General features: G+C 40.2%; 1 protein-coding gene across 2 annotated transcripts in view; it reads left to right on the top strand.

Moving 5' to 3' along the window:
• The window catches only part of dmrt1 (doublesex and mab-3 related transcription factor 1), a 76,228-nt gene that overhangs the window by 35,670 nt on the left and 13,956 nt on the right, over window positions 1-26,602 (top strand). For both annotated transcript variants that reach the window (XM_062971962.1, XM_003216553.4), the window contains exons 3-4: window positions 2,173-2,456; window positions 7,896-8,058. In XM_062971962.1, the coding sequence (XP_062828032.1) occupies window positions 2,173-2,456; window positions 7,896-8,058 (447 nt within the window). The remainder of the gene's footprint in view (window positions 1-2,172; window positions 2,457-7,895; window positions 8,059-26,602) is intronic.

The raw sequence follows: 26,602 nt of genomic DNA, 5'->3' as shown, positions 1-26,602 counted from the left end.
TTCAGGTCAGCAGATCAGCTGGCACAAGGGTTTAACCCATTGCGTCACTGCAGCTTATGGTTTGGAAAGTTAAAACACACTTTTTAAAATAAAAAAATAGATATATGGTCTTTTCTGTGCTCTATCTGTTTTGCACCTGACCCCCATTGGTGGATTTTAGGGTTCAAGTTTTTTAAAAGGCAGGTGTCAAGTCTATCCCACTTTTAATCAATATTCTTTGTGAAAAATTTGTTGCTTTGCTGTGTGTCTTTTGTGGCCTATCTTATCCTTGGGAATGCAATATTGTACTCAGACTGCAGATATGCCCACTTGATTTATTGCGAGTGAATTAGCCACGAGTTGTCTGAAATGATTTTGTTTATTGATTGTAGAAGAACTTCAATTTAAACTGTGGCATTTTTGTTGAAATCTTTAATACATTGCAGTATTGATGATTTCGGAGCTCTGGCATTGCTAAGATGGAAATGTAATTTGACTTCAAAGAGGTGCCTGCTAGCAAAAAGATGTAGCCCTGCATTTTGTTTTCACAGTTGTCATTCAGAGATCTTTAAATCATATTACAGCTCGGTTATGTGAAGCCTGAACAGGCAGGCAGAAAGAAAAAAAGCAAGCTGTCCATCTAAAGTCAATAGTTTATCTAATTTTTAGAATTAATGAGCAAAGTTTATGGTATTCCCATAATACATTTTCAATCAGTTATAGTAAGGATGCAACAAAAGATTGTGTTCTCCTTTGCATAGCCTTTCCTTACAAACATGCTTTCTTTCTTCTACTTCACTGTTTTTTGCTTGTGCCCAGTTTTCATTTGTCCTCTAGGTTGATTTACAGACAAACTGCAGTAACTGAGCAAATGTGTTATTGACCTAGATGGCAAATCGTTCTACTGCAGGATCGGCAACTTGTCACCTTACTGGATTATTCTGTGGTTAATTCCAGCAGAAGTATACCATAGAATTGCCTGGAGGACTAAGAAAATTCCTAGAAATTGCATATTTTGTTGCATGTGGGTAGATGAAACCCACATGTCTACTGATGAGATAGAAGAACAACATAGAGATAACTGCAAAAACAGACCAACAAATAATTGAAGAAGGCAAGAACAACAGTGCTATCCACCTTCCATTATGGGGCATCTACAGTTGAATTAATGCAGTTTGACATCTGCCATGAATGGCATCATGACTGTGGTTTGGTGAGGCACCAACACTCTTTCGGCAGAGAAAGCTAAAGACCTTGTCAAACTACAGCTCAATAGCATTTAGCCAGGGCAGTAAAATTGGTGTCAAACTGCATCAATTTTGCAGTGTAGATGCACCCACAAACATCTGTGTGACATATGGGATGACAAAAGTGATGTTGGGTTGCTGTAGGTTTTTCGGGCTGTATGGCCATCTTCCAGAAGCATTCTCTTCTGACGTTTCACCCACATCTGTGACAGGTATCCTCAAAGGTTGTGAGGTATATTGGAAACAGCTAGTGAGGTTTATATATCTGTGGAAAGTCCAGGGTAGGAGTAAGAACTCTAGTCTGCTGGAAAAATTGTGAATGTTGCAATTAATCACTTGATTAGTATTTAATGGCCTTGCAGCTTCAAGGCTGATTCCTGCCTGGGGGAATCCTTAGCTGGCCCTGATAGTTTCATGTCTGGAATTTCCCTGTTTCAGTGTTGTACTTTATTTGCTGTCCTGATTTTAGAGGTTTTTTAAATACTGGTAGCCAGATTTTGTTCATTTTCATGGCTTTCTCTTTCTATTGAAATTATCCACATGCTTGTGAATTTCAATGGCTGACATGGGGGTTGTTAGAGTGGCCCAGCATTTCTGTGTTCTCAAATAATCTGCTGTGTCCAGGCTGGTTCATCAAGTGCTCTGCTATGGCTGACTTCCCTGGTTGAGTTAGTCTGCAATGCCTTTCATGTTCCTTGATTGGTGTTTGGGCAATGCTGCGTTTGGTGGTCCCTAAGTAGACTTGTCCACAGCTGCATGGTAAAAGTGGTGTTGTTTGACTTGACACCTCTGATTTCAAACCATCTTCTCAGAGTCTCTCCACCTGTCATTCTTTTGCTTTTTTACTTTGGAACTCAACATCTGAAATGTAACCCGGAGTAGAGCGCAGACCCTTAGGGGTTGCTTCTGCTGTTTGTTGACCCAAAATATTTTCTCTCTTTTTCAGAGGGACGGATGCTGATCCAGGACATTCCCTCCCTGGCCAGCAGAGGGCATCTGGAGAGCACATCTGACTTAGTTGTGGACTCCACCTACTACAGCAGTTTTTACCAGCCTTCCTTGTATCCTTACTACAACAACCTGTACAACTACTCTCAGTACCAGATGGCTGTGGCCAGTGAAACTACTTCTGGCGATATGGGGAGCCCTCTGGTGGGATCCCCAGTTAAAAACAGCCTCCGAAGCCTCCCAACAACATACATGTCAAGCCAGTCAGGAAACCAATGGCAGGTACTGTGTCCATATTGGTAAAATCAAGAAAAAGTGTGCTTGACCCATGCCTTTTCTAGCACCGGGATTGCTTTAAGTTCTTTCAGTGTTATTGGAATGGCTCCAGAATAATGCCATAGAAGTACAAGATACAGGGTGCTATGGTATATGATATAGAGCAAGTGGGTCCCCAGATGTTTTGGCCTTCACTCCCAGAAATCCTAACAGCTGGTAAACTGGCTGGGATTTCTGAGAGTTGTAGGTCAAAACACCTGGAGACCCACAGGTTGAGAACTACTGATATAGAGGGAATTTTGCACTCAGTGCTTCTCAGCCAAATATCCAAATAGGAATTACAGACTTTTTTGTAGAAAGCTGAGGCATAGTTCCTAGGTCAATCCCTTTCTTAGAAATGTACTATCCAGCATGGTTGCAGTGATTTGAGCATTGAAATACAACTCTGGAGACCAGGATTTGAATCCCTGGTTGGCCACAGAAAACCATTGGGTGATCTTGGACAAAATGCACTCTCTCAGCCTCAGAGAAATACAAAGGCAACCCCCCTATGAACAAATCCCCCCTCAAAAATGTGATAGATTCATTTTGGGGGCCCAATAAGTCTGTAATAACTTGGAAGACATACAGCAACAAAACAGTAATAACTGTATTATCCTTCTAGGCAAGCATAATGGTCAAAGAGAAGAAAATCAATTACACTTGGAATAATTACCTGCATACAAACGGAGTTCCTGAAGTTTTATATTTTAAATGAAACATGGTAAAAATCACTATGTTCCCTTTTGAGTTGCGTTGGAGATTTCCCCCCCTTCTTTCTTGTGGCAGTGGTTAGGAGGAAAACATAAAATAAATGCCGTGGGCAGCTAAAATGAAAAATTAATTGGCTGTACCGAGAGATATATTACATTGTTAATTACAGGAGGTGTTGAGCTTGTTGACCTAAACAACTTGTGTGTGAAGGATTTTAAAAAAAACACTCTGAACATCATTTAAGCATCCCAGGATATGATCTTAGAAAGTATGTTCCTCTTTGGCTAAAAAAAAAAGCTGCGTTCATTACTTTGACCCTCATTATGGTTCATAGTTGATAGTCACTCCCAGGAAAAGTAGTTTTGGGAAGCATTAGAGATCTCTAGCAGACAATTCTAGAGATCTCACAAAAGTGTAAATTCCAAAATTCCATAGGATGGGACCATGACAATTAAAGTGGTATAGAAGTGCTATAGCATTGTGGTGTGGAAGGGCCCAATGCCATCTTGGTGGACTCCACTGCTAGCTCCTAATGTTCTTAGTGGTTGCTGGACTCTTCATAAAATTTATGAAGTAATCAGAGATCAAGGTATCTATGAAGATGGAAACATTTTCAGAAGTTGGAAGCCACTTTTGTTTCACTCTTTGTCCAGACTTGGAAAGCTCCCATTCTGTGATTGATTCAGTTCCTCAATAGTTGAGGGTCTAGAAAAGTTACCACATTCTTCTTTTAAATAGTTCTGGTAATTTCAATATATGAAGAAGAAAAAAACAAGATTCTGGAATATTTTATTAGTGTTGTCTTCTGGGTACACATAGATATATTCACACATTAGTGGACCAGTCCAAGACGGACCTAAAGATGAGAGATAAGGCCCAGGTGTATCCCTATAAAATAAATAAGAGAACCAGGTTGAGACTGATGTCCTGAGAAGACTCACATAAAATATTTGTATATATTTATATGAAATTGGAATGTTGAATTAAGTGCTAGACATTTTTAAAACAATTATGAATGGTCTAGAAGAAAGGTCAGTTGGAATATTAATGGTTGAGTCCAATATCCAAGATATTGGTGGATTTTTTCAGCACCCTGAAATAGTTCTAGTTTGTCATTCCTGGAGCATATCATACACTGTATTTATAAGATACCCTTCACAGTACAGATTTATGCTAAAAGTAACCTAATGTTTCTGACAGCTCAAGTGTGACATGAATATAATCCATATTTCTTGAAGAAGCTAATCTAAGCTGTTTATTTTCCAATACTGCTGATAGGGCTATATCTCTTGGTGTCACAGCAGTTGAGATTCTGATGGTAACATATTGTTTGTGGGTCACTGCTTTTGTCTAAAACAATAGGTTGGAACAGAATAGCAAAGGTTAATTAAGTTTGTCTATCAAGGTGGGACAGATATAGATGGTGCTTGGGTTTTTCACTGTAGAATCCAAGGGAGATACACCATAGTGGTATCACCCTATTATTTTTTCATGGTGTACAAGTCATTTGGGAGGTTTTAGAACTGAAGCTCAGCTAACTCCAAAGGCTTCCCGTGTGTTAGTGCACAATCTCTCATGAATACTATAAGTATTTTAAGACTTTGGAAGTGCATAAACATCATCTGGAGTGGTTGAACAGCAGCTGTTGAGTGGTGGGTCAGCATCTAAGTAAAAATTATTAATTCAGCAGATTAACTCTATTTGCAACTAACCATAGAATTCAAGCAACGTTTTTGTTTCCGAGCATGAGTAGGAGACACGAACTATAGCATATCCTACTACTGCAGAATGAAGATGAAGATAGTTTCCTTTATCCCATTGAGATGTGCATGCATTTTGAATATGGATATATGATTTGAGAAACTACTAAAACAGGGGGACAGGACTGATGTAGCCTTAGTCTAGGTACATATACACAAGTATGTTTATGCCCATGCTCATCTTTCCATGTACTTCAGCAAAGAAGAGGAATGCACAATCCCATATTTCCACATGTTTCATCTAGCAGCAAAAAAGAGGCCCAGAATATGTTTGTTTTTTCCATCTGAAGACTAGAAGATTTACCTTGGACCATGGTTTTCATTATGTAGCTGAGAAGTTTAATCCGCAACCGCACACCTCACAAAGAATTAAGGGTGTATTTTTGACACTGCTGTGACACATTGAAGGAAGAATTTTCAGTGTCTCTTGAACTAAAAGAATTAATACACAACTCTCAGCATTCTTGTTGGATAAATTATTTTCCAGGTCCCCTTTATAATACAGTGCTAAGGTCAAGCGCTTTTATGTTTGGCTGGTTCTTTACTGTTACTATAAAATAGGGTAGCTAAGCTCTATAAAAAGGAAACCTTGTGGCTCAGATTTACTGTGTTATATATTCTAAACAGTTTAATAAAACAAAGCCTAAAGCTTCCTAGGTTTCTTCAGTGGTTAATTCAACACATATTGTTTGCCGAGCCTTGCCTCTGTCTGTCGGTCGTGCCGTGGTTCACACATTTGGTGCGGTAATAAGATTATAAAACATGTCTCTTGCTAGCCAGCAACCACATACTAATAATAATAGTTGTAATAATTCATTGAATCCTGGGATTTTAGGTGAGTTGTGGGTTTTTTTAAAGAACAGAGAAGGAGGGGCGGACACACACACACACACACAAGAGAGCTTGAAAAGAAACAGGTCACTGCCCATATCCTCTAGAGAAGGAAAACAAACCCAACATCCTTTCAGCACCAGTGGGTAGTAGTGCCGTTTTATAGCTGCTAAAATTATATTGCCCTTGCCCAGTGATTATTTGGGGGGATGCACTGAAAAACTTCAGCGGCAGGTTCACAGTAAGGATAGCTAACTTTATAAGTACTGAGTACACAGAAATATGGTACATCCCATTAGGAGAAAGTCTGTGTGGCAGAAGAACTCTCGGGTTTTGGACTTCCTGAGATTTGTTTCCTAGTATCTGAAAAACCCATGTGGATTTTACAGAATTCAAAGCTCGTTTAAATGTTATTTTTTTTCTTTCGGTGTCCAACACATACCAAGTATACTCAAGGACTATATGCATGCTTGATTAATTCCTTAATTGTATGAGAATTTGGAGAATGGTGAGAGAAGAGACCATACAAATGCTATATTTTGCTTTACAGTGTTTACAATTGAGGTGGAGCATAGGTGGAGAAATAAGACACAACCTAATAAAACAGCTCAATTGGGAATACAAATGATTAATAGAAATCAGTTTCCATATACAGTAATAAAAGCTGAAATCATACAGATGCAAGCATCCCAGCACAATTGCAGGAACAAACTCCAAATATTATAATTATTTGTGAATTCAGGATAGTTTGTCCCTGCTTTACAATAAGCATACTAATGCTCAAACATTGGCAGATTTTTCAAGTTGGGAGAAGGGTACTTAATAGTGATAGCAAAGTTAGTCATTTCCAACTGAAGTTGAATTTTCTCAATCATTTGGTAAACCTCCAGCTATCCACCCCCCCCCCCTTTTTTTTCCAACTTACTGTACTGGCTTAAATCTTAAAACCTACAGATAAATGGTAGGCCAGTTGAGATTCCCCAGTTGGTGAAGACCCCCAGTTGGTTTATTAATGAGAATGATGAGATGTTAAATTATTGTTTCAAATGGCAAAGTTATGTGAGAGCACATTTTACACCCTCTCCTATGAGAAGTCTTCAGAAACAACAGTGCAATTCTAGGTTTGGAAAATAGAAGCTTTTTAAAACATATTCACTTGTTTCTCCAAAATGTATGGAAATTTTAAATTAAAACACAACATACCATATTCAGTGTTCCCACACTTATTGCGGGGGTTATGTTCCAGGACCACCCGCAATAAGTGAAAATCCATGAAGTAGGGATGCTATATTTATTTTAATATTTATACATTATTTTAGTAGTTATACACTATTTTAAGTCTTTATCAACCAATCATGTGTTGATAAATCGTCTCCTCCTCCCATTGCTGCTTGGGCTCCTTTTCTCTCCCTTCGGCTTCTCCTTCCTCCCTTCCTTAGGCTGTAAATTGTAATTTTTTATGATTTATAATAGTCTTTTAGAGTTTATTGAAAAACAGCGAATCCGCAAAAAGTGAACCGTGAAGTAGTGAGGGAACACTGTATACATGAGTATAAGTTGACCCGAATACAAGTCGAGGCACCTAATTTTACCACAAATAACTGAGAAAACTTATTGACTTGAGTATAAGCTGCTGGGAAATACAGCAGCTACTTGTAATTTTCAAAAATAAAAATAGATACCAATAAAATTACATTAATTGAGGCATCAGCAGGTTAAATGTTTTTGAATATTTACATAAAACTGTAATCTAAGATCATAACAAGACTTTAATAAGATAAGACTGTCCAACTCTGATTACTTATATACTTGAATATAAGACAACCTGAATATAAGCTGGCCAGGACCCTTACTTGAGTATAAGCCGAGAGGGGGCTTTTTCAGCCCTAAAAAGGACTGAAAAACTCTGAGTATATACTGTACTTAATTATTATACCTCAGAAGTAATCATATACATTTACTATATAATTTAGTATGTATTTTAAAGCAAAATTCCTGTTTCATTTCCTGGAATGAAATTTATTGGATTGCATCCTTTTCTGAATTGTATGATGCAGTCTTCAGTATTGTGTAACCTGATTTCTCCTTTCTCTTTAAACAGGTGAAAAGCCCTGAGAACCGCCATGGCGTGAGTTCCCAGTACAGGATGCATTCTTACTATCCTTCTACTTCCTACTTGGGACAGAGCGTTGGGGGCCCTGCTTGTGTCCCACAGATCTTCACTTTTGAGGAGAGTTCCTCTTACTCAGAAACAAAGGCAAATGGTAAGCATCTTTTAAGTCAGGGGAGGAGACTTACATTGAAAATCACCAGGCAGAGCTACCTGGAAAAGATAAGTAAAATCGTTAAAGATTGATTGAAAACTTAGCTAAATGACAAAAGTTTGTTCATTTATCTTGAGTTTTCTCTTCATTGAGATTCCTACTACAGAAATAGAGGTAAGGGATCTTGGTTTTGGAGCTGAATGTAGACCTCCTGTGTTTCCAATCTGGCCCTCTGAGCTTCTCTAGACATGAAGCTTTCTTCATGTCACACAGTTGGCGATTCCTCAACCTTGATGAAGTATTTTTATATTCTAAAATGTTCAAATACCTCTCTTAAGACTGGCAGGAATAGTTATAAGCTAATATAAGCTGTCTTTGGCTCCTTTTCCCACCCTTGTACAAATAGGGAGCAACAGCTTTGTGTAAATTTTTATGTTATTAATGGATAGAATCCATTGTCACATAAACAGTCTTGTATTCATGCAACAAGATGTTATCTTTTTTTCTTCTTCTCACCATCCTTACAAAATTTACCTTAGAAAGTTTCCCAATAATCCCAGGCAAATTTTGAAGATGCCCAAGATAATGGAAAATAACCCCTTCACATCCCATGATTAGAAGCAGCCTCATCAGTATAAAGAAATATTGATTTCTCCCCTGTATTGGTATTTATGGCTTCCTTTTTCATCTGAAGGCTTTTATGTTTACCTAGAGGTCTTCTATTTGGACTAACTTGGTGGGTGGAACAGATTGGCGGGAGGTGACCTGAGCCATATATGTTTCCTAAGGAGAATGGGGAAGACAAGGGGTGAGAATTGTTGGGTAAGAGGTTTCAAATCCGAAACAAAAAGAAAGTGTGGAAGGTCTGCATCGTTTGGAAAATGGTTTAAAATGTGGTAACAGAAGAAAAGAGTCTTCATGGTGGGAAGGAAATGCATATGTCATGCATGATGTGGGAGCTCAGAGTGGCCATATTTTGAGGAGATTTTTTATCTTAGGGATTTTAACAATAATTATACATGTGATTATTTTGATTTTTATTCATATTTATGTAACTTACATTTTATGCAATGTCTGGATTTATTGTTTATTGGGTGGGTGGATTGATGGTTTAGTGTATTATGTAGTTGTCTTTTTATCTTTGTACACCACTTTGAGTTCCATCCGTGGGAGAAAAGCGGCATAAAAGTAAATAAATACTTTTTATTTACTTGGATAGATGCTAGAATAATAATAAGACCAAAAATAATGCAAAGAATTGTTGCACTAATAGGAACTGCATTAGTGAAAATATGGCGCAAAACTTATTTTTTTCATCAATGTAGACAAACCCTGAATTGTCCAGTAGTTTGAGTTCAAAATTTGTTGCCCACTATACTGTTTCCTTTCCAGCTAAATCTCTCTTTTCGTTGTGTACTTCTAAAACTAGAATGAGAGGGGAATAAATAAATGGATCTTGAAACGTGTTCATAACTGGAAGCTCTGGAGAATGGAGTGAACCCCCCTCCTTTTGCATTTTTTTACTGGAAAAAAATGCTGGATTTTCAATCATTATTGACTACTCGTTCAGACAATATTCCACATACTGATATTGTTCCCTAAGTTAGCTCATCAATCAGCAATGGACAAACAGGCAGAAGTAATTTACTGGGCTCAAGCAGTGTTTTCCAAGCTCTGACTGAGTGTTTTTCTATAGCAAGGGAACCTGTCGGCAAGAGAAGCCCAGGTACAATTATGAAGGGTGTGAATAAAAACACAGCACCCTTTTTTGATGGTCCTGCTAATAGTGCCCCTCTTTTTCTAACACATGGATCATTTCAAGCACATGCTGTGCATTTTAGTCCCGAGACAGAGAAGTGTTTCCATTCCCATCTGTGATCGCTCTGCCCCCTAAATCTACCACATCACAGTGTGTTGAAGCTTAGCTGGGTAGTGTACAAATCTAAACAAGATGGAAAGGTTCAGTTGGCCGCCCTCTGGTCCTGTCCCGTTCTCTATAGCCTCATTCATCCAGATGGATGCTGGAATAAACTTCTACCACTTTCTGCCTGGAATAAACACTGACTTTGCTCCACGCTTACAGTCGGAAAAGTGTGCGTTCTGTAATGCTACCAGCACACAACGACACAGTCTCAGAACCTGATATTTCTTCAAGTCTGTAATGCTTAATGCCTAAAAGCTACACCTTCAAAATAGCCAATGACTACGCTGGTAGTGAGTTTTGGTAGCTGGAATCTAACCTACATTGAGGTTTCTGCCAAAGCTACAGAGATGCCAAAAGAGAAAATGGAAGTGATCAGAAGTCAATTTCTGAACTTTGAAAGGTATTTTATGCTTTGAAATGTCTGGCACTGTGTCCTATTAAAAAACTTTGGGAGGCTTCTGGGTAAGGCAGCTCTACCACCTCTTTTCAGCCAGGAAAAGGACATTTTGGTAGTATCTGATAAGAAGCTTCAAGAAGGTTTTTGGGGACCATATCGGGTGTCAGATTATCACTGCATCTGCCTTAATTTAAAATACAAGAACAATAGCAGGCAAAAACACCGAACCCTGTTTTGTTGCTTTTATTTATTTATTTATTTATTTATTTATTTATTTATTTATTTATTTATTTATTGCAACATTTGTATCCTGCCCTTCTCACCCAAAAGGGGACTCAGGGCGGCTTAAACTGATGTAGATGTCCCATATATGTTCAACAAATGTATTTGTTGCAGCAGCATGTAGCAGAAATAGAGTCAGGCAAGCTGAGAAAGCAATAGTTGTTAAAACCCAAGTATTTCTTGCCATTGCTGTTGTCCTTCAAGTGATTGGATGCTGCCATGCCAGTTATTGGGCAGAAAGATTTCTCAACAGACAGAAAGAGAAGAAAGGGAGGAATGTCTTTTAAACCACAGCTAATAGCCAAGGCATGTGGTGTTTTCCTTGTAATTCATGAAGTCTGTTAGTCACCTCAGAATCCTGAAGTGTAACTTTGGTTTTATGGAGGCCTTGCCAGTTCGTATATTAACTGTGTTAGGCTTACCATTTAATTAATGCTGTTGTGCTAAGTTAACTGCCTGTTTATGATGTGTGCAGGTGTGAATATGTGTGCTGATAGAGAGGAGAGATGTTGTTTTTGAATGCTGAGAAGTTTCTGAGATGTGTGTGTGTGTATATACACAGACACAGACATACACACATACACATACTGAAAGGGTTAAACTTTATCATTGTTTAATTTTATTTCTAAAATTTCATTCAATTGACTATTAAGCCTAGATAAAATGGAAGTTGTAATCCAACATCTGGAGATTCAGATGTTTCCACACCTGGTCTATAGAAAGGACAGACAAATTGGTAATGGATTAAATGTAAAGATTTAGAAAATCTATATGTGAATTCTAACCAAAACTCATTTCAGTTCAATGCTGAAATATCATACATCCCCAAGATCCCTTGTGGATACCTGAAACAATGGGTAACAGTGAACCCTATATTTTGACTATACTGGGGCTGGAAGCATTCCATAAAATCACACTGGAGGACCTAAGAGGCACACAAACACTTACAGTGAGGGTAAGTGAAATTGTGGATATCAGATCTGTGGATAAGGGTGTCATACCGTAAATTAACTTAAAAATACCTTCCCCTTGTACTCCCCATATACCTTCCTCATGTAGCCCTTCCAGAAGTTTAAAACCATGTTGTGTTCCCGTGACAGTATGGAGACAGTTGCAGAGCTCTATGAACGTAAGAGCCCCTTCATACATACATGCACATCTAAACCGTTTATTTCCTCCAAAGGTGGCTGAACCTTAGTAGAGTTAGGACCTGAATATAATGGATTCAGGGATTCTGTCTATCACACCTACCAGTCCGGATTCTGATCCTTATTGACATAACTGGACAGATCATACCATGAGTACAATCCTGCCAGCAAAGAGGGGAGAAAAAAGTACACTGGGCTTATATGCTTCCATCCACTTGTTATAAGCCATTTAGTAAATGATTGCTTATTAAGCCACTTTTACTTGTCATTTAGTGCAGTGTGCTGTGATTCTGAACTACAAACAGCTGCCAAGACATGCAGCCTTGCTAGAAAATTAGCTTGTGCCACACATCTGCAGTGGGAAGGGAAGGCTAGAGAAGGAAGTCTTCTGGTTGATCAGTTGCCTGTTCTCCTGCTGTTCTGTCCCATAGTGCCATGGCATATCATTTGTCTTAGAGGACCTCATCACATTAACACCAAGAAACGGTACAGTTATATGCATTTCATTGTTTATAAGGGCTGGATGCATACTTTATACACACGGGTTTCATACAAACCCCGTTACACACTTCTGAAATTAATCTGCTTGGACTCATCACACCACAGAAAGCTTGCTCCTCCCAATCTGTTTGATGGCCCCAGATGTCACTTTGACATTTCCCCCCAATGTTTTTGGTAAATATAACCCAATTATTTAGCCAATTATTTATGTACCGATACGATGATAGTTTGGAAGTTCTCGTGTCTGCACAATGCTAAAGATCCCCAATTGCTACCTTTTGGCACAACTGGCAAATCAAAATTGCGCAAATCCCATGTTTATTTTTTTTAAAGGAAATCTTTAATTAGTAAATAGCTTTTCCAGAGATCTTTCCCAGGCAACCACTGAAAGAGAAATGGCGGCTGCTTCCCTGACAAAGACTCCCCCCCCCCCCCCATATCGACGTTATATCACAGGTGACAAAATGCATACACAGACTGTAGGATCAGACAGAAAAGCTGGCCGCAGATTTGATTTAAATTTTAAAAAAATTCAAATTTGTGTTCAATTACTCTATTTTTGAGACCCTTTTCAGACTATTTCCAGGGGTTTGCTGATGAAAGGGGAATAATAATAATATTTTTATTTCTTACCTGCCTCTCCTCACGGCTCAAGGAGGGTTACAGAACAATTAAAACACATAAGGACAGCAAAAACACAACAAATGCACATATTAAAACGTACCGCTATAAAAGTTAAACACCAAGATGTATATTTATAAAATACATATTAAAATACAGAAAACAGAGATTAAACAAAAGACAAGCATTTTAAATTTATGTTTTAAAACTGGGTAGGCCTGCCAGAAGAGATAGGTCTTTATAACACCTTGCCCCATGCCTATGCAGTGGCTTCATGTAAATATTAAAGAGCATTGGGGATTGAATGGCACCTTGTGGCACACCACACAACAGCTCATTTTTTTGAGGAACAGCTATCCCCAAGCACCTCCATCTGAAACCTGCTTGAGGAGTACGAGCGGAACCATGTAGCACAGTGCCACCGATTCCCAGTCCCCCCAGGTGTTCCAGAAGGATTTCATGGTCGATGATATTGAAGGCTGCTGAGCGGTCTAGAAGTACCAACAGGGACACAAAACCATTGTCAGTATTGAGATAGAGATCACTAAGGTGACCATAGCAGTCTCAACTCTGTAACCTGCTGTGAAGCCGGTTTGAAATGGGTCAAGGAAATGTGTGTCATTCAAGACCGCCTGGAGGGTGGAGGGCAACTGCCTTCGTAATCACTTTGCCCAAAAAAGGAAGGTTGGACACTGGTCTGTAATTATTAAGGTCCAAGGGACCCAGGAAGAGCTTTTTCAGTAGTTGGTCTAACTACTGCTTCTTTTAAACAGGATGGAAAATTTATCTCCCTGAAACATGCATTAATAATTTGTTGTATTTGAGATCAAATTGCATCTCCTTCCTGGACAACCAACCAAGATGGACCGGGAGCAAGAAGGCAGGTTGTCCTCCTTACTTGCCCCAGAAGGAGTCGTCTAGGTTAATGTGATGGAAGTCCTAATCTTAAGTTTTTTACACTGCCTTTCAGCTCCAAAAAAGAGGAGTCATGATAACTATTACCATTAATTTTAAAACACATGTACGGGGAACAAACTAGTGCCCAGTGAAATAAAAAATAATCTTCAGCCAGCTTAGGAAATGTAATAAGACAGCAGCCAAGTGGATTTCCAGAAGTGGGGTGTTTAATTTCCTGGGTCCTGCAACAGAGGAGACACGTGGCTATCTTATCAGAGCTAGACTGCATGGAAAGGCCCAGACCCACATCACTGGACAGCAGCACTTTTGGGAGGAAGTATTAGGTAACCTTGTTCAGAGTCATGTAGGACTCTTGGAAGGAATGACCAGCACCTCACATTACATCTAGAAGCCAATCAACTGGGTTCCAGAAATCTAGATCTAGTCAAAGCTTATTTTGAATCAAAGGTTTATACTCTTGGAAAGCGTCTTCACAAGCTATAGGAATCCAATCTTGATATAGAGCTTTGAGTACAGTAATTATTTCAGAACTACAGCTGATAGAATGGTGATAGGATTTTGGGACTGCTAGACCAAAAATACCTAAAACCGTTTCTAAGCATAGCTGGATCAACAAGGGACGCCAATGTAGTCGCTGCTATCCAAACAATAAACCCAATTATTCAAGTTTAGAAGAAAAAAAAATCCCAATCAGCTGACTACTGACTTTTTGCCACAATATTAGTTTGAGCTCATTGGATCACATCCAATCCAAAAGAGTTTCCAACAACAATTCAAACCTCTTGGCCACCCAAGCCTGAGAGAAAAAAGAAATAGTGGTGCTTATCTTCAGAATACTCATTTCTGCTTCAGAATTTTTGCTCTGATTTTGTAACCCAGTACTGTAACTTTAAAGCGATGGAATGTGACATTTTCTGGGCCATCTTTCTCTCTGTGTTTCCCTGGGTCATTATTTGCTTGCAGGGACTTCCGAACTCTGCCTCCCGCTTCATACCTGAGATACCAGTCATGCAGCTACCTCTCACTGTGAAATAGTGTTGAGTCGGAGCTCCCTAATTATCTAGGTTTCCCCCTCTCTCTTTGCTGTCAAATCAGTTCAGCATCTCTGTCAACTGAAGGGAATATACAAAGTGGAGAGGCTAAAAAGCCCTTGGATCTCTGGCATTTGTAGATGGAGAGGTTGTTGATTCAAGATAACCAAGCGGAATTAATCTTCAGTATTCCTGATGACGTAAAGAATCAGAAAGTGAAAGAAGATGAAAGGCTGTTTGTCTCAGGATAATTAATGTCCTAAGTGGTAATTGAAGTGGGCCTGGACAGCTGTGCACCTCAAGCCGAGAGAGTTTAAGTGTAATATTCAGAGTCACTTAGTTCAGCTTTGTTACCCCATAATACGTTTAAATGCTCTTCCATACTTGTAGGAGAACTGATTAAAGAGGAGTATACAAAAAGTGGGTATTTTCCATCTTGCGAAGTGCATCTGTGTGTGGATATCGGTACAGGATGAGTATCCTTTTTCCAAAATGCTGGAGATCAAAAATGTTCCACATTTCAGATTTTTTTGGATTTTGGAATACTTGCATATACATATTGAGATATCTTGGAGATGGCATCCAAGTCTATGAAATTCATGTATTTTTCATATATTATATACCTTATACATGCCTATAACCTGAAGTAAATTTTATACGCAATATTTTAATGGGTTTGTACATGAAACAAAGTTTGTGTACATCAAGCCACCAGAAAGCAAAAGATGTCACTATTTCAGCCACCTTTGAGGACAATTTTCGATTTCAGAGTAAAACCCCAGGATTTTGTAAGGTGGAGCCATGACAATTAAAAAGTAATGCCACCCTGCTATACCTGTATAGTGTTGCCCAGATGTATCCCATTTTTGCTGTTTTCAAATAGGTTTATGTATTCTCAACAGTGTGTGCATACATAACATTTATAACATGTTTGTAGATCAGTGATTTGAGAAACTAACAGAAAGACTTTTGGTGATGTAATTTCTGAAGTTTGTTCCCATTTACATGCTTTTAACGCTGGGGTTCTGGTTACTAGTGAGTTTATTTTCCGGCACATAGCTCCTCAGAGGCAGAGCTTAGGCCAAGTACAAGTTGAATAACCTTCAGGAAAGCTGTGCTGTCCTTCTGTCGGCCGCTGTCTTTGAAAATTGCCTGCAGAGTTAGTGAGCAGGAACAGTTAAGATTTACAAACAATGATGAAGCTTGTCATGCATCTTTCACCATTCATCATCTGGGTGCCGTGGCTGGGCGGTGAAGTGTTCTTCATAAAAACCAGCTCAGTGTGAAATACACCTCGCTGCAATGTTTACTGCTCTGAAACTCGTCAGAAGCCCTTTATAGTAAATCCAGATTGCGATGTGACATTACAGTATATCATTGCACAGCGCGGTGGGGTTTACACTAGGAATGAGTGCAGTTCACACCAGATGAGATGTCGAAATTGAGTTATGTAGGAATTTGGCTGTTATATGAGGATAGCTTTTGTTTTCTCAAGACTGAAAAGTTAGCTTTATATATATTTAGGTAATATATAATGTGCTTTAGTTTATGTATATATTTGGACTTGTGTGAAGTTGTCCTTGCTCATATGTATCTGTAAGCATACCAGTGCCCTTCTGTGAGCGTATCTTTTCTATATGACATACAGAGTTGCCAGTGGTCTTATCAGTACAGGTAAATGGGTTTTCTGGTGTATTTTGTGCTCTCATATGTTACCTATGTGTCCTCAATTAGGTTTTCATTATATTTTCAATTATATTTCATATGAAATCTCTGTTCTCTGCCATCCCATAAGAGCCACAAAGAAAACTATGTGAAGACATCCCAGTAGTCAAATTGCAATGAGCACTTCCAATATTTATGCTGCTGTAACGCCATGGTTTTTCCAGTTTTGTAAGTTTTGATATTCAGTCATGTTACTTTTAGACATATTATGGTGGAAGTGTGGCAATTCTTTAAAGTGGCTGCTTTATTATCCCCTGCCCCAAATCACAAAATTTAAAAAAAAACTTGTGTAGACCCATGTAATGCAGTTCAGTATTGTTAAACTGCATTATATGAGTCTACACCAGTGGTTTCCAACCTGTGGTCCGTGGACTACCAGTGGTCCCCAAGAACTAAAATATGGTCCGCGGCCTCACTGTTACTTCAGTGTTGCAACAAGAGTGACTGGTCTCACAAAACCCTTTTATAGTGCCGAGACAACGTGGATGTCAGAAAGAGAGAGGCCGACTACCCATGAAAGGCGAGTGCTGCTTCTCCTCTTCCTCCCTCTCCCTGAGCAGAACCGTTCCATGTGGTGCTTGGAAGCGGAGACTGGGGTCTTCATTTTTAGGCCTGTTCCTGGGATTATTTGGGGTGCTGATTCAGAAAATTGCATTGGATAGACCACATCACCTCTAGATTATTAAATATGGTTTTCTGTGGGTGAGCAGATGGCGACTACTGGATGGCATATGTTCTGTATCAGAAACTAGAGCTGATGCAATTTTCTGAATCAGCATTTCAAATAACTAAACTGAATCTGAAGTTGACCAAAAACTGATTTGTAACCCTTTTGGTACTAATGTTGGAGATTGGTCCCTGTTCTCGTGGTCCCTGGTCCAAAAAAAAAGTTGGAAACCACTGATCTACACTGACCATATAATGCAGTTCCAAACTGCATTGTATGACAGTGTAAATCCAGCCCATGTTGCAAATTTCTGAAGGATTGTTCTCACGTGTCCACTGAGTGATATTTTAAAATGAATTCACTTAAATAAAATAAAAGTGTGTTAGCAAGTTTTTGGATCTGAACTATGCTTTAGAGCAGAGGTCCCCAAACTTTTTAAACGGGGGGCCAGTTCACGATCCTTCGGACCATTGGAGGGACGGACTATAGTTGGCCACCGAGCAATAATAATAATAATAACAACAACAATAACAATAAAAAAGAGAGTTGAAAGAGACCCTTTGAGCCATTGAGTCCATTCCCCTTCTGTCTTTGTGCACCAAAAGCACGAGCAAAGCACCCCTGACAGATGGCCACCCAGCCTCAATGTCAATAATAATAATAATAATAATAATAATAATAATAATAATAATAATAATAATAATAAAGAGGGTTGGAAGAGACCCCTTGGGCCATTAATCCAACCCCCTTCTGCCTTTGTGCACCAAAAGCACAAGCAAAGCACCCCTGACAGATGGCCACCCAGCCTCAGTGTTAATAATAATAATAATAATAAGGGTTGTAAGAGAAGAAGAGACCCCTTGGGTCATTTAACCCAACCCCCTTCTGCCCTTGTGCTGTGGGGGCCGGATAGATGGCTTCGATGGGCCACATCCGGTCCCCTGGCCTTAGTTTGGGGACCCCTGCTTTAGAGCAATGTTTGTTGTTAGCATTTGCTATGTTTATTTGCTTCCACAGTGCAAGTTTGGGGGGGGGGGGGGGGAAGGAAAATGAGAGAAGAAATATGTTTGAGAGGTTAAGTAGGAGATTTGCTGCATCCGGCTGTTTAGGTGAGCCAAAGCAGATGTTACAGCAGGTCACCCTAATTTCCTTTTTAGACCCAGGTACGTACACAGTCCACCATTTCCCCGCTCTCATGTCACTAGCAGCTTGGCTGATACTCACTTCCATCTCTTCAGGTCCAGTAGTATGGCAACAGGGAATCATTACTGTTACTGTTGGCCTCCCTACTCACTCCCTCTTTCTAGGTTGACTAGAAGTGTGGTAAGTGGCAGCTAGAATAAGAAACAAATTGCTGTCATTGCCACTACTGCCCAGTAGCAAATGGGTAAAGAGTTTGGGGTAGAGAGGCGTATCATCTAGCAGCTGTTCCCTTCCCTCTCTCCCCTGTAAGTGGTGGACCTCCTGCTGGATGAGGAACTACTGCTAAAACTAAGATTCTTGCTGAACAATGACACTATTTCTCTTAAAGGTTTTTGTAGAATTGAGAGGCATGCACACTTTGGCAGTATGTTCCAAGGGCCATCTAATGACAGCATTCTAGGTATATTGGAATCACTGGAAGATCACAAGCTGTACATGAATCAATAGTGCAGTGTAGCAGCTAAAAGTGTCAATGTGATTCTAGGCAATATCAACAGGAATATAGTGTCTAGCTAGAGGTTTGCATAATTATTGAAGTTATGCTTTTCTCTCTACTTACTTTTGTGTGTGTGTAATTTGGGGGATCGCCATTTTTAGTAATGTAATTCATTTAACTTAAAAGTAGCATGTCAATAACAGCTGGTAAGTAATTGAACAAATTCTATTTCTAATATTTTCTATTTAATTTTAACATTAACCTTATAATTTTAAAGCAACCATTTCTAAACTGCATCCCATCAGTGTCTTCATATTCAAATTGTGTCTACATCATTTGCTCACAACTGCCATATATTTTCGCAGAGTTCACAACAATTCATACAAGTCAGTAATTCATGGTTCAGAATCATAGTGTTTAAAATGTATTCAGATCTCTGAATGATTTCTTTTTAAATCACATTCAAACTGTTGGGTTTCATCGCTGGACTGTACAAGTCTCTTGTATCATCAAGTCTCCAGACCTCAATGAGTAGCTAGACTAGAAATAGGATTAGAGTGAGGAATTCCTCCCCGCCCCCCGCCCCCCCCCCACACACACACACATTCCTATGCATGCTTCCCATGAGGAGCTTTGTCTTTACTCTTCCTCCTTGCCACTATCTCCTCCCCCTTTGAAGATGTAGCAATGGAATCTCTGTGAGGTCACTTCCTTTTAAAAGTTATTTTGATTGCCCTTTACTTTCTGCCAGTGAGGACTCAGGCATTTTGCCCCTCTCTAGGCAAAATGTAGCTGCTTGAATATTTTTTTATCCCTTTACCTTTCTTAGAAGATGAGATTTAGTAGGCTGGATAGCTCCAATACCTTTTCTATCAAGAATGTATTTCTTTTACTTCAATAAATATTTTTGAACCTAAAGTTTTGACTCTGCAAACCTGTGCCATCCTGTTGAATGGAAGCTTATGTCTAGTTTATGTTTAGTACTCTGCTATATTTATGGTGGAGGAATCACCCTAACTAAAGGTTATTTTTGAGCCTAACAGCTCAGATTCCCCAGCAAAAGCAAATTGACATTTAAATTAGATATGAAGAACCAGTGGTTAGTTCAAATATGTCTTCCTGGAGAGAACATTCCACAATGGAGGGACTAGTAGAAAAGGTCTAATGTGCCTTCAGGTCACCTGCAATCCATGAATTTTATAGGGTTTTCTTAAGCAAAGAAAGCTCCGAGGTGGTTTTGCAGGTTCCTTCCTCTAAAACAGTGATTCTCAACTTATGGATCCCTAGGTGTTTTGGCCTACAACTCCCAGAAATCTCAGCCAGTTTACCAGCTGTTAGGATTTCGGGGAGTTGAAGGCCAAGACATCTGGGGACCCACAGGTTGAGAACCACTGTTCTAAAATATAGCCTACATCACCTGGTGTTCCTTGGTGTCTCCCATTCAAGTAGTCACCAGACTTAACTTTCAAGGCTTACTATGCTTAACTTTCCAGATCAGGTGGGATTGGGTATCTTTAGGGCATTGAACTCTTGAATGTTGCTGACCTTTCCTTTATTCTTACACACCAAAGAGTGGTGAGCAGCATGAGTGACAGACTCCATACCTATAGGAAATCTGTCAGTTTGAGGATGTGCTTTGAAAAGAGGTCAGTACTCTTACCGTGTGACATTTTAGATCACCAGTTTATTTGAAAATTCTGTTACTGTAAGCTATGCAAAAGTTGGTTGTTGAAATAAATGTAAACTGGGTTTGATGAGGAAAGGAAATAATTAGTGACTAGGAAGCCAAATTCTTGCTTTTGCTTCTTCACCTGCCGATCTCTTTCTTCCCTCCCCAAATTAAAATGTCACTTGATTGCAAAGATCCTGAGTGAGGAAACACCTTAAAAGAAGGGTGAAAGGGAAAGAATGATGAGGAAACCTGCCTCAGAAGATAAGGAAGCCTTGCTTGTTGATTATAGTGCTTACAGCATCCCAGAGTTGTCAATCACCCCATAATGTTTCTAGAAGTGAAAAGTCAATGTGTTGTTGTTTAATTTGACATGACACTTGAGCTGCAGAAAAGCATAATCGCTGCAGGGGACAGTTAAGTAACTGTGCTCCATGTCAGCCTGTCTCGCTCTGACTACTGCACTAAACGCTTTGTTGATGAGGGATAGATTTGGTTAAATACCAGGATAATTGCTAGCTATAGCACCCAGCACTCTTGTAATGCCTTGTACTACATCAGTACTAGCTCTCGCCTCAGGCTGTTGGAGGCTTAGCCACTAAAGAGGGCACTTATGTTCAATTACATTATTCTCTTTTTCCTTTTTGAGAAAGCAATTGTTGCTGAGCCAAATGAGCTATAATAAATTATATTTCTCCCCCAAGACTTTGGAAACAGATCAGGCATACAAATTCTAAAGCTGGTATATTCTAAATTCAAGAGTGATGTGTCTGTGTTTGTATGCACACGCACATGCATGTCTTCTTTTCATAACAAATAAAACAGGTATAGCAGAAATATCCTGGCCTAACTGAAACAGAGGTTCTCAGTTTTAAAAACATGCACCCCTTTAAGATTTTTACAGTTAGCTTGTGGAAGTAGTATAAAAGTCAAATACTTAATTCTTCATGCTCTAGATTAGAGAATTCATTGTTTAGTTCGGTGGCGGTAAGAGGAAGGTTGGATGACATTTATAGGCCAAAACAGTTTGGAAAAAGGGAAATGATTTTGACAACAATATTCTGAGTCCTCTTAATGAAATATGTAAAAGGTAAAGGTAAAGGTTTTCCCCTGACGTTAAGTCCATTCATGTCTGACTCTGGGAGTTGGTGCTCATCTCCATTTCTAAGAGCCAGCGTTGTCCGTAGACACCTCCAAGGTCATGTGGCCGGCATGACTCCATAGAGAGCCGTTACCTTCCCGCTGGAGCAGTACCTATTGATCTACTCACATTGGCATGTTTACGAACTGCTAGGTTGGCAGAAGCTGGAGCTAACAGCGGCCACTCTCGCCGTTCCCGGGGTTTGAACCTGGGATCTTTCGGTCTGCAAGTTCAGCGGCTCAGTGCTTTAACACACTTCGCCAACGGGGTTCCCAATGAAACATGTATCACACATTATTATGAATGTCCTTATTTAAGCTCAAGTACTTGAGCTGGCTTAGTATGATTCAGTGCTTTTATTAATGTTCTCTATTATCAGACTATTTTTTAGAAGAAAGGAGAGGAGGCAAAAATCAGACATTTACTCCTGTGTGCTAAAGTACAGAAGTACATTGTGTCTTCCCAAAATGCAGTTTTCCGAAATGCTTCTGAAGTGGTACAGAGTGTGCTTTCCCATTACTGACAATGGAAGAAGATTTTACAGTAGAGTTTCCTCATGCCAAATGGGAAATCACAATCCTGGTAAAAGTTCATGCAACCAACCAATTCCTTCCTAGAACCATCCCGCCAAAACTATTTATGCCTCTAGAATGCCTTCTAATGGAGGCAGACTACACTAATGTAGAAATGTTGATATAAGCAACAGAGAAATAAGTCCATGGTTTATGGTCACAAATGAACAAGCAGCATCCTAAAACACACATGGCGCACAATGCACCATGTGTGTTATAAGATACTGTTTGTTCACAAAAAAATAATGGGTTATAGGAAAAAATAGTGGCTGGCATAAAAAATGCAAGTCATTTAGTGTGTACATGGGTAATCGCAAAATTTTACATTCATCATGTCTTGTGGTCCATTTTCTGTAGATTCATAGTGATGCTTTTGGAGAATAGGGCTTTGTTATCCTCATGTGACAGCTCACTTTTACCATTTGTTAGGGCAGGTGCTGGTGGATGAAGGGTATTCTTATTCTTAGACACCCTAGGAAACTTAATTGGTTTTTTATCTACATGTCCAGAGATGAGAGTGATGCATGTGAGGTGCAGACACCTGAGACACCACAAGGTAAAACCAAAAGGATCAGCACCAAATGACTCACTATTACATTTTCCTTTTCTTGTTTGTTTTTGTGAGAATAAGGGATATCAAGTCCTGGCTGAAAGTCTTTTATTTTATAAATGGGAGACACCGCTAGGCATACTTTTCAAAAGATCACAAATGATTTTCGAGCTCTGGGAACAAAGCTAAAACTGTATAATGTACATGTGATCTTTTCATCCCTCCTCCCCGTTGTAGGACATGGCTCTACAAGGGCCGGAAAAATAGTACAGGTCAATAACTGGCTCAGAAAATGGTGTCAAGAGGAGCATTTTGGCTTCCTTGACCATGGTCTACTCTTCCAAGAGGATGGACTACTGGCAAGCGATGGGGTGCATCTCACACAAGTAGGAAAACATCTTTTTGCACACAGACTCACAAACCTCATCAGGCGCACTTTAAACTAAATCCACTGGGGGAGGGGAACAACAGCCTGGCGAACACTATATTACCCACGACCACAGGGAACCGCCGTAAGGCTAAACGGAGGGCTGCACAAACACAGCAAGGACCAAGTACAGAGAGCACAATAATCCCAAATAAACAGTTCGAGGGGAGGTCACAGGGGCTTACATGTCTTTACACTAATGCTCAGAGCATGGGAAATAAGCAAGACGAACTCCAACTCCTAGCACAGCACCACACATACGATGTCATAGGCATCACTGAAACCTGGTGGGATGACTCCCATCACTGGAATTTAACCATTGAGGGCTATAACCTCTTTCACAGAAATAGAACAAAGGGGAGAGGAGGGGGAGTAGCTTTATATGTCAAAAACAGTTACGTTGCAGAAGAAATGCAAGACTGTAATCCGGGAAACCAGCTTGAAAGCATCTGGATAAGAATCAAGGGAACCGGGACTCAAAAAGATCTTGTCGTGGGTGTCTACTACAGACCTCCGAGTCAGGATGAAGGACTTGATGAAGCCTTCTGTCAACAGCTGACCAAACAGGCACAAAGAAGAGATATAGTAGTCATGGGCGATTTCAATTATCCCAATATCTGCTGGAAAACAAACTCAGCCAAGAGTACAAAGTCCAACAAATTCCTCACTTGCCTTGCAGATAATTTTATGGTCCAGAAGGTAGAAGAGGCAACAAGGGGATCAGCAACTCTTGATCTAATCTTAACAAATGTGGAAGACCTGATCAATACAGTTGAAGTGGTTGGATCCTTAGGGGCAAGTGACCATGTGCTCCTGCAGTTTGCAATACAAAGGAATGCTGAAACTAAGACAAGTCAAACACGCATTCTGGACTTTAAGAGAGCTGACTTCCAAAAAATGAAGGAATTACTGAGCGGCATTCCATGGACGCCGATATTAAAAAACAAGGGAGTTAAGGATGGATGGGAGTTTTTCAAAAGTGAAATACTCAAGGCGCAAATGCAAACAGTGCCAACAAAGAAGAAAAATAAGACAAGTGCAAAGAAGCCAGAATGGATGTCCAAAGAACTTCTAACTGAGCTAAAGCTCAAAAGTGACATGCACAAGAAGTGGAAAAGGGGAGAAATCACCAAAGAAGAATTCAAACGTATAGCCAACTCCTGTAGGGAAAAGGTTCGCAAGGCTAAAGCGCAAAATGAGCTCAGGCTTGCCAGGGACATAAAAAACAACAAAAAAGGTTTTTTTGCTTATGTTGGTAGAAAAAGGAAGAAAAAGGAGGCGATAGGGCCACTGCAAGGAGTAGATGGGGTGATGGTGACAGGGGATAGGGAAAAGGCAGAACTGCTTAATGCCTTCTTTGCCTCGGTCTTCTCACAAAAAGAAAGCCATCTTCAACCTCAGCAACATGGAATGGACGAAGGATTGGGGGAAATCCAACCCCAAATAGGGAAACAAGTTGTCCAGGAACACCTGGCCACTCTAAACGAATTCAAGTCCCCAGGGCCAGATCAGCTACATCCAAGAGTATTGAAGGAACTAGCGGAAGTTATTTCAGAACCACTGGCAATCATCTTCGAGAGTTCTTGGAGAACAGGAGAAGTCCCAGCAGATTGGAGGAGGGCGAATGTGGTCCCTATCTTCAAGAAGGGAAAAAAGAACGACCCAAACAATTACCGTCCGGTCAGCCTCACATCAATACCAGGCAAGATTCTGGAAAAGATCATTAAGGAAGTGGTCTGCAAACACTTAGAAACAAATGCGGTCATTGCTAATAGTCAACACGGATTTACCAAAAACAAGTCATGCCAGACTAATCTGATCTCTTTTTTCGATAGAGTTACGAGTTGGGTCGATACAGGGAATGCCGTGGATGTAGCATATCTAGATTTCAGTAAGGCCTTCGACAAAGTCCCCCACGACCTTCTGGCAAACAAACTAGTAAAATGTGGGCTAGACAAAACTACGGTTAGGTGGATCTGTAATTGGCTAAGCGAACGAACCCAAAGGGTGCTCACCAATGCGTCGTCTTCATCATGGAAAGAAGTGACAAGTGGAGTGCCGCAGGGCTCCGTCCTGGGCCCGGTTCTGTTCAACATCTTTATTAACGACTTAGACGAAGGGTTAGAAGGCACGATCATCAAGTTTGCAGATGACACCAAACTCGGAGGGATAGCTAACAATCCAGAAGACAGGAGCAGAATTCAAAACGATCTTGACAGACTAGAGAGATGGGCCGAAACTAACAAAATGAAGTTCAACAGGGACAAATGCAAGATACTTCACTTCGGCAGAAAAAATGGAAATCAAAGATACAGAATGGGGGACGCCTGGCTTGACAGCAGTGTGTGCGAAAAAGATCTTGGAGTCCTCGTGGACAACAAGTTAAACATGAGCCTACAATGTGATGCGGCAGCTAAAAAAGCCAATGGGATTTTGGCCTGCATCAATAGGGGAATAACGTCTAGATCCAGGGAAGTCATGCTCCCCCTCTATTCTGCCTTGGTCAGACCACACCTGGAATACTGTGTCCAGTTTTGGGCACCGCAGATGAAGGGAGATGCTGACAAGCTGGAAAGCGTCCAGAGGAGGGCAACTAAAATGATTAAGGGTCTGGAGAACAAGCCCTATGAGGAGAGGCTTAAAGAGCTGGGCATGTTTAGCCTGCAGAAGAGAAGGCTGAGAGGAGACATGATAGCCATGTACAAATATGTGAGGGGAAGTCATAGGGAGGAGGGAGCAAGCTTATTTTCTGCTGCCCTGCAGACTAGGACACGGAACAATGGCTTCAAACTACAGGAAAGGAGATTCCACCTGAACATCAGGAAGAACTTCCTCACTGTGAGGGCTGTTCGGCAGTGGAACTCTCTCCCCCGGGCCGTGGTGGAGGCTCCTTCTTTGGAGGCTTTTAAGCAGAGGCTGGATGGCCATCTGTCGGGGGTGCTTTGAATGCGATTTCCTGCTTCTTAGCGGGGGGTTGGACTAGATGGCCCTTGAGGTCTCTTCCAACTCTACTATTCTATGATTCTATGATTCTATGATTCTATAAGAACTCTGTTACAGGAGAGCTTTTTCAGGTACAGCGTATTTGGCAACTTGCTATTATTTATTATTTATTTTATTTACAGCATTTATATTCCACCCTTCTCACCCCAAAGGGGACTCGGGGTGGATCACAACACACACATACACAGCAAACATTCAGTGCCGATTGGACATACAGGACAGACAAACAGATAGAGGTATATTGGCATTTTTTCCAGCTTCGGCGCCTGGAGGTTATTTTTATGGTGCCGTAAAATACCTCCCCACTTAAGCGGTGCCTAAGTTCTGTA

Source organism: Anolis carolinensis, chromosome 2, assembly GCF_035594765.1.
Source record: "Anolis carolinensis isolate JA03-04 chromosome 2, rAnoCar3.1.pri, whole genome shotgun sequence".
Lineage (NCBI taxonomy): Eukaryota > Metazoa > Chordata > Lepidosauria > Squamata > Dactyloidae > Anolis > Anolis carolinensis.
Note: the sequence above shows the minus strand (reverse complement) of the source record. Positions and strands in the feature narration are given on the sequence as shown.